The following is an 8,633-nucleotide window of genomic DNA, read 5'->3' as shown; positions in this document are numbered from 1 at the left end:
CGCGAAGATTCTAGTGAACAAGTGTCAAGGTTATGAACGCACCGGACTAGAATAGGGATGGTAGGGGGCGACGGGCTGCCTTTTATGATTTCCCAACTCATTACTGTCACCAGATCGCCAGAACCTAGGCGGCTTGGACCTTGTCTTCCAAGTATGTTGCTCTGTATCCGTACATACGCAGTAGTACGAGAGGTAATGTTGGGGGGACTCGAGCCATCCAAGGCTCATGCAGCCCGTCATCCATCCCATCCTCTATCCATCCTGCATCACCCCTTCAGACGGCATAGACAAAAGCAAGCAAGGCGCGACGCGGCCCTCACCGAAACCCTGTGGGTGTGCACATGAGTGATTGATGGTTGGTCGTCAGAGTCGTGGGGGGCTCAGCTCCCGGCTTCTGGCTCATGGTCTCAGGTTCTGCTCGCAGCCCCTCCCAGCCTCTAGGCTTGCCAGGTTCGTGAGCAGAACTGCCCTGGTTGCGACCCTTGCTTCAATCCTCAGGGCGGGACACGCATTGAGCCCATCCAACGCAAGGGTCTCCCCACCTCGAGTTCTGACACCCCGCGCAATATACCGGGTCCGGGAGGACTCCCTCCAACAGATGGAAAGTTGGCTTTTTGTCTGAGGAGAGGTGGAGGCAAACAGGCCCAAAGGCCTTAGAGTTGAGGAAAGAGTCACAGACCGTGTAGGGCCTCAAAGGGAAAATTTTGCTGAGGATCAGCTGTCTGTTCTTTTTTTGTCTTCTCGACACCAGTTTCGCTTTTCAGTGCGGGAAACCCACTAACCCAGTGTGTCGCCGGCCGTTACCGTTGCAATCATTGCCAACATTCCCCTCTCAGAGCAAGACAGAAAACCTTGAACACATGTATGCCATGAATAGAATTGGGCAAGGTTGTAGCTCCTTTGTTCTGCTTGATGACCTCCTAGTGCTATCGCCCTTGAAAACGGGGCTTGAGATCTGATCTTCCCATCGGGTCTATCCAAACCCCAGTTTTCCACCGTCCTCACACTTTTGGTCAGCCTACGACGTCAGCCTGCATCCTCCTGGCAGCATGCTGGGCTGATGGCAAGGACTTTCCCCGAATCCCACGCCTTCGCAAATGCTCAAAACAATGACATCGGGCCCTCCCCGTCAGTGCCCTTGGCATCACCAAGTACAACACGCCAAGTCAGCAGTGATCAATCAGCGAACGAATATCAGTATTTCAGTCCAATCGTGATTCTCTAAAGCCATCTGTCCCGCACTCTGCTTTTAGATGTCCGTCTGATGTTACATGTACAATGCTAGGAAAGCCGCCATCCCAATGTCTAAAGGTCCCTCCCCACCCCGCTCTAGTTCTTGCCCGAAATCTTGGGGTTCACTCCTCCAACGAGCCACGCAGCAACGAACAGGACGACCGTGCTGCTGAAGATAACAATAGGCTTCCGCAGGGCGGAGACAACCGAGTACTCGTACGACACAATCACCTCCCGGTCGCGGAATTCGTCGACAAGGTTGATCGCCTTGATGGTGACGGATGTGCGGCCAACGGTATCTAGATACGTCTTGTGTACGCCAATGGTCGTGTTCGTAATCGAAGACTGGGGAAGGCTGGTGTAAAACTTGACGTTCCTGCGCATGCTTGTTAGCTGTGAGTGATGGCTCTGAGGTATCGATTCCACTTACGTTGCTCCCTCCGGCAGAAGGATTTGCCAGTTGACTTGTCCGTACTCAACACCCTCGGGCTGCTTAGGACCCTCCAAGAAGGGCACGTTGACAACGTACTTGCCAGCATCGACGGTGCGAACAAAGTTCTTCGCATCCGAGTTCCAGCCAATGGTGAAGGGGTACTTCCAACCGCCAAAGATAGGGTAGCGCGGCTTAATCTCCAAAAGAGCTTCGCGCTTGTTGGAGCGGAATCTTGATGTAGAGACGTTACCAACGACGTCGATAAAGTATGGATCGGCACTTCCGACCTTCAACGGGAATTTCATCTCCTTGAGCGCGTACGTGTTGGGGTTGTAGTACTGCGCCTGCGCCCACTTGACTCGGTTGAAGAGCTTGGAAAGGTTTGCGCCGCGGTGGTAGAGTTCGTATCTCTCTTCGAAAGCCACGTTTCCACCCCAGTGGCTGACCTCGATGTCGCGGTCGAGTCTGGCGACATGGGTGACGGGCTTGGTGAACTCGAACCGCACCTGGGCAGCGGCGACTGCACCAGCGGGCTTCTCATCAAAGAGGCCGTAGACGAGCTTGGCGCCTTGCTTCTGAGGGAACTCTTTGATGTCACCGCTTCCGGGGAGCTTGGTGAAGTCGGGGATGTTGGACGAGGGGGCCTTGACCTCCGTCTTCTGCTTCGAGGTGACGTAGGCCGATGGCGCGTACACGGAGAAGTCGTATGTGAGGTACTGTTGCTCGTCTTGGGCAATCGAGGCAGGAAGGGGGCTGTAGGCCCGGAGGAAGTAGTAAGAGATGGTCAGCGTCTGCTGACCACCTGCCTTCAAGGGCGTGGGGAGCTGAATCTTGAAGTACTGAGTCTCGCTATTCACCTGTCAGTCTTCTCGTTGCGTATACCTGGAGCATGCGTCGCTTTCCACCTACCTCAGGGGATCAATCTCAACTACGTCGACAGCAAAAGGACCAGCTTCTGGATTCTTTCTGTCCTTGGCCTCGAAGCCTCCAATGCGGGACATCTGGGCGGGGGTGAAGGGTAGATAGTATTCATCTTGGGGCTGCTTGTCAATGTTCTCAATCAAGACGTTGATGGTCTCCTTGGCGTAGTTTTTCTCCAAAGAGATAATGTGGACAAGGTTGGCGTTCTTGAAGACCTGGGGTGGCTTGAAGTTGGTGGGCAGGTTGACTTTGGACACCTTGTCTGCCGCGGCGGCGGTCGAGTCGGAGCTTGCGACGACCGGGGAGAGCAGGGTCAGAAGCCCGGCGGCAATGGCGAAGGCTCTCATGATGTGGGAGAGTTGAGGAAGATGCTCATGGACAGCACACTCCCGGCAATGAGGATCTAGAACGAAGAAAAGCGGTTGTTAAGGCGCAATTGGGGCATTCACTCCATTGCTGAATTGACGATCTGGCTCCTGAGACAGCTACCTCCAGCCAAAAAGGCTTACGGAATACGTTGCTTGACGCGGTGCACAGACCATTTGCAGCTGGGAGCTGTCGGACCGGGGTATAGTTAATCCGTGCCAAGCTCACAGGAACGGCCTGGCCTTCGGCCCCACATAAGACATACCTACTAGGTACGTAGGTACCCAAGGAACGAGGCTTCAGAATGCTACCCCTGGCAGCTCCAGCCACACATGAGCCTCTTCCACGTTTTGTTGTTGGAGTCTTTGGCCTCAGCAGGCAGTCGGGGACTAAGTGGGGTAAGCAGCTTCTTTTTTTCTTTTTTTTTTTAGCTGCGATTTGTCCCTCAACAAGACGTCACACCAGGTTCCGACACCAGGCATGCCCTGGTAGTCTCCTTGTGTAGGTAGACCTGGGAGTACGTTCTGAGTTCCTACCTTGGGCCAGCCCATTAACATTTGGGCAGATAGACAATTGGCACAGTTGTCCATTTCACTATGTGCTATGTGCTGCTGATTGTCAAAATCACGTTGATTTCAGATGTTTTCCGCCGCCTGTCTTACGACCAATGCCAGGGCAATCCCAGGGTAGAGGGGGAATCCACCTCAAACCATGGCTCAGTAAGGCCGCTGCAAATCTCGTGGTATCCTCTAGGCGAGGGTGGACGACTGGGGAAAAGATAGCAAGAAAAACCAGTGCTAGTTTCCCATGTGTCTGAGCTGGTGGTCCTGGCACCAAGACAAGAATGGACTGGCCCAGCAGTTTCGGGAAATGGAGACTCGGGTTGGAGGCAAGGGTGCCACAAAATAGGTACTCCGTAACCAAGGGATTAGGTAGGTACCTAGGTAATTAAACCAAATACTTACCTAGGTAGGTAGCTACAATGCATCGGCCTGCAGGTGGTGCTGAGTGAGGGAGCGCAGAGCTCCAATATGGCGCAGGACCTGACAACCTGACAGGGTTGAGTCCACCTGAAGTTTGAACCTCACCTTCTTCCCCTTCGGTCAGATGATCTACGCCTCTTCACCTTTTCCTCAACGTCACCCCCTCGCTCGACACAAGCCCAGTGACTGTCCACTTCCGACACTGGCCACGCCTACGATCAATCAATCCTATCTACGACTTTTGTATACCAATTGCGCCATCGTCAGCTTCGTCGCTGCACCTCCTTTCTCGTCACCTAGAAGCCTAATCGCTACCCCTCACCAAGCTTTTACCCCGCCAACCACCAAAAGTTTCCATCAAAATGGTCGGTCTCGGTCCTAAGGTTCCGCCCAGCAGGAAGGGTATGTACACAATCGCGATCCAATTTCCCCTTCAATTTTTCTCCGGAATGCCGGAAGCGTTAGGTATGGCGGGGTTACGGATCGTGTGGCTATTGTCCGACGTCAAGACATTCTTCGAGATACTTCGATGTTCGAGACGATGGTAGCTATACCTACCCACGCCCGCGCTGCTGGCACCCCCCGCCACACCCTCCCACTCGTCCTCAACACCTCGTCCTCTTATCCCTTATCCGCCCACACCATCATCACCACCCGAGCCCAAACAAGTCTGATAGGCAGATGGCGTATCCAATCGTCTCGGGCAACATAATGCGCCACAAGGTTAGCCCGCTGAGCAGCTTCCCCGGAGCTACCCCAAGCCAAGGGGTTCGCTCAGGCGCTCTCATGGGCAAGTGCAAACTATCCGGCGTTGAGCTGCAAGACATTGTCTCACTTATCAGACAATCCCCCACCTTATCCCCAGCTTACTTCTTCTCCCACCGCAACTTTCGCTATAAACAAGCTGGCAAGCACCGTTCTGGTCTGCTTGTCTGCCCTCCAGCCCTTTGTGTTGACCGCTACATTGCCCACTGCTTGTCTGTCATTGTTTGCGCTTTTTGTCCTGTTGTCCTGAAAGCTGCGCATCTATTCTCCGTACACAATTGTTCCGTGATAACCTCGCACGCAAGTTTAGCACTTTGAGAGTGGCAGCTTTATTACCCTAGAAAGCCTTATCTCAGAGTGCCGTCACCATGACTGTCACAGACAAGGACATTGCTCCCCACACCAGGGAGAAATCTTACCACCACACCAACATTTTCGTTCCTTCACGCCAAAGCAAGCATTACTGCTCCAGTCATTTCCCAGGGTTTGTCTCAGCTCGCTAACAATGGGTGAACCTTTAGGCTCAATGGCCGACGTGCCCAAGGACCTGTTGGCCGAGGTCAAGAAGCTGGAAGAGCAGTTCACTGTCCCCACCGAAAAGCTCAAGCAAATCAGCAAGCACTTCATCTCGGAGCTGGAGAAGGGTGAGCTTTGCAGTCGCACATCATGGGGAGGACTGAACAGAATTTAACACGTCACAGGCCTCAGCGTTGAAGGCGGCAGCATCGTACGTTGGGAATATTCCCATGGCTTCCCGCCGATGAAGGACCATTCTAATCTCATCAATAGCCCATGAACCCTACTTGGGTCATGTCCTTCCCTGATGGCAACGAAACTGGTACTTACCTGGCCCTTGACATGGGTGGCACCAACCTCCGTGTCTGTGAGATTACCTTAACAGATGTCAAATCCGAGTTCGACATCATCCAGTCCAAGTACCGCATGCCCGAGGAGCTCAAGACTGGACAGGCGGACGAGTTGTGGGAGTACATTGCCGACTGCTTGGCTCAGTTCATCGAGACTCATCACCCCGACCACCCTCAGTCTCAGAAAATCCCTCTCGGTTTCACCTTCTCTTACCCCGCTACCCAGAACTACATCGATGAGGGCATCCTTCAGCGCTGGACCAAGGGTTTCGACATTGCCGGAGTTGAGGGCAAGAACGTTGTGCCATTCCTCGAGGCTGCCTTAGCTGCCAGGGTAAGCCTCCGGGCGCAGGAGAGACGAGCTAGGCGCTGACGACTCTATAGAACGTTCCTATCAAGCTTACTGCTTTGATCAACGATACTACTGGAACCCTGATCGCTTCAGCCTACACCGACACCAAGATGAAGATCGGCTGCATCTTCGGCACTGGCTGCAATGCCGCTTATATGGAGAACTGTGGTTCCATCCCCAAGCTTGCTCACATGAACTTGCCGCCCGACACTCCGATGGCCATCAACTGCGAGTGGGGCGCCTTTGATAACGAACACAAGGTCTTGCCTCGCACCCCCTACGACATCATCATTGATAAGGACTCTCCCCGCCCGGGTCAGCAGGCGTTCGAGAAGATGATTGCCGGTCTCTACTTGGGCGAGATCTTCCGTTTGGTTCTTGTTGACCTGCACGACAACAAGGCCGTGCACATCTTCGAGAACCAGGACATTGCCAAGCTCCGCAAGGCTTACACTCTGGACTCGTCCTTCTTGTCCGCCGTTGAGGAGTATGTTTCGCTCTCACGAACCAAGTTGAACTCTTTTGAAACCTAACATTGCATAGCGACCCCTTTGAGAACTTGCAGGAGACGAGCGACCTGTTCCTCTCTAAGCTGAACATCAAGGCCACCCGACCCGAGTTGGAACTGGTTCGCCGCCTCGCTGAGCTTATCGGCACCCGCGCTGCCCGCCTCTCTGCCTGTGGAGTCGCTGCCATTTGCATGAAGAAGGGCTACGAGAGCTGCCACGTCGGCGCCGACGGCTCGGTGTTTAACAAGTACCCCCACTTCAAGGCCCGCGGAGCCCAGGCTCTGCGCGAAATCCTCGACTGGCCTGCCAAGACTAACAGCAAGGATGAGGACCCCATCGAAATTCTCGCGGCAGAGGACGGTAGCGGTGTTGGTGCCGCACTGATTGCCGCACTGACCCTCAAGCGCGTTCAGCAGGGCAACCTGGCTGGCATTCTTAACCCTGATAACTTCAAATAGCTTTTGAAGATGATTTATGAGTCGCGAGGACGGTGTCCGGGGGGGAACGCGGGCGGATGACAAGACTTAGACCGGGCGTATTGATTCCAAGTTTGCATTGGGATGGGTTCTAAGGTCTATGTCTATCAGACCTATTTAGATAGCTCATACGACCAGTATCCCTAATAAGGCGCTAGCCCATGAATGTGCAGGTCGGCAACCGGTACTCTGTGTGATGTTAGCGCTTGTGAAGAATTGTCCTAAGAGATACTCACTGTCCAAAGTCCAGTAGCGACGCTTCACTCCCTCCCATTCGCCTGTGCCAGCCTCCTCAAGACCCTTCATGTCCACGTCCAACTCATTCCACTCAATGTCCAGGCCAGCATCGGTCATATGCATCTCTACTACCTTGGCGTACACATCATAGCATATCCTTCGGTCTGCCCCTAATCCGTTGAAGAAGCTGAAACGGCCCTCAAAATCCATCAAGCCAGGAATGAACTCGGTGAAGAACATCTTGAGCTGGCTGTAGTCCTCGCCGAAGGTGTCGAAGTAAATAGCGTCGTAGACCTCGCCGGCCTCGAGCAGCTTAGGCACAACGTCCTGCCATCTACCGCGGTGTATCTTGAATGCGCCTTCCTCGGGTCCGCTCGCCTCCCACGCGATGCCGAACTTGGACTCGGGCTTGTCGATGTGCTCGAGCACCTCGGGGTGGGCTTCAATGACGTGGTGCCGCGAGGGTCGCGTCTCGTGGAACATGGTGTCGATGATGCCCATGCCGAAGCCGACATTGAGGATGCGCTTGCCGGCGGGCAGGCCCGGGAGAACGGCATCGACGCTCTTGCGCATGATGTCCGTCTCCCAAGCCATCATGACGCCGTTGCCGCCGTCGTCGACGAGCTTGCCGTCCGAGTAGGTCAGGTTCGAACGGAGGTATTCTTCCGAGCTGAGGCTCGGGTCCTCGACGACTGGGGGCACGAACTTCTTCTGCTCGTTGGCCTCAGCGCCAGCGTCGGCGTCGGCCGCGGCCTCTGGCACCTGGACGAGCTCGGGGGCCTCCTCGGGGTCCTGTAGGTTTCCCATCGCCTCGAGATCGGCCTCGAAGGCCTTTATGGCATCGGCGTCGACGACTTCGACCGCTTCGTCCTCGTCCATCTCGGAGCCTGACGACAGCTGCTCATAGCCGTCCAGCAGACCGAACAGGAGCTCCGCACGCACGCCAGCTTCGACGCATAGCTTGTACAGCTCGCTCTGACCCAAGCGCTGGGCGACGCAGCCAGGGGTCTCGTTGTTGGAGTCGACATCGTTCCAGATGGCGCCAGAGAGGAAGAGCTCCTGGACCGTCTCCTTGGCCTCCTCGACCTTCAAGTCATCTTCATCTTGGGCAGCGGGGCCGCAGGCACGGATGGCGGCGTGGAGAGGCGTCTCGCCGGTCGTGGGGTCCTGGCAGTTGGCTTTGCCAGGCTCGTCAAGGATCTTCTTGAGGGCTGGCTTGTCGTGGCTCCATGCGTGCAAAAGGATCTCACGGGTCTCGTCCGGGCAGTCAGTAGTGATGCGAGCTTGCATCGAGTCGTCGATCGCCATGATTGCAACGATGGCTCGATTTCGGAGGTTCTCGAAACGCCGGGTTCTGATCGGAAGGGAGGGATCGGGTCTGACACGGCTTCGATCCGGATCGGTGCGTGCTTGCCGGGGGTCAAGCTCCGGGATGTGCCAATGAATTCAAGATCTTGGCCGGGTGTAAGACTTTTGCTCGCCGCCTCCGGCC

General features: G+C 55.1%; 3 protein-coding genes across 3 annotated transcripts; 1 reads left to right on the top strand and 2 right to left on the bottom strand.

Moving 5' to 3' along the window:
- Nucleotides 1-1,329: 1,329 nt before the first annotated feature.
- On the bottom strand, nt 1,330-2,934 carry GLRG_01412 (ribophorin I; the record flags this gene model as incomplete). The annotated part of the gene is made up of 3 exons (XM_008092097.1): nt 1,330-1,609; nt 1,664-2,515; nt 2,576-2,934. 3 exons carry the CDS (start codon nt 2,932-2,934, stop codon nt 1,330-1,332), a joined length of 1,491 nt encoding a protein of 496 aa, XP_008090288.1.
- Nucleotides 2,935-5,206: 2,272 nt separating this feature from the next.
- GLRG_01411 (hexokinase) lies at nt 5,207-6,886 on the top strand (the record flags this gene model as incomplete). Its single annotated transcript, XM_008092096.1, has 5 exons — nt 5,207-5,345; nt 5,403-5,428; nt 5,491-5,901; nt 5,952-6,406; nt 6,463-6,886. 5 exons carry the CDS (start codon nt 5,207-5,209, stop codon nt 6,884-6,886), a joined length of 1,455 nt encoding a protein of 484 aa, XP_008090287.1.
- A 172-nt stretch (nt 6,887-7,058) lies between these two features.
- Nucleotides 7,059-8,449, bottom strand: GLRG_01410 (arginine N-methyltransferase 2; the record flags this gene model as incomplete). Its single annotated transcript, XM_008092095.1, has 2 exons — nt 7,059-7,093; nt 7,141-8,449. 2 exons carry the CDS (start codon nt 8,447-8,449, stop codon nt 7,059-7,061), a joined length of 1,344 nt encoding a protein of 447 aa, XP_008090286.1.
- Between the last annotated feature and the right edge of the window lie 184 nt (nt 8,450-8,633).

This window comes from Colletotrichum graminicola (assembly GCF_000149035.1).
Source record: "Colletotrichum graminicola M1.001 genomic scaffold supercont1.4, whole genome shotgun sequence".
Taxonomy (NCBI): domain Eukaryota; kingdom Fungi; phylum Ascomycota; class Sordariomycetes; order Glomerellales; family Glomerellaceae; genus Colletotrichum; species Colletotrichum graminicola.
Note: the sequence above shows the minus strand (reverse complement) of the source record. Positions and strands in the feature narration are given on the sequence as shown.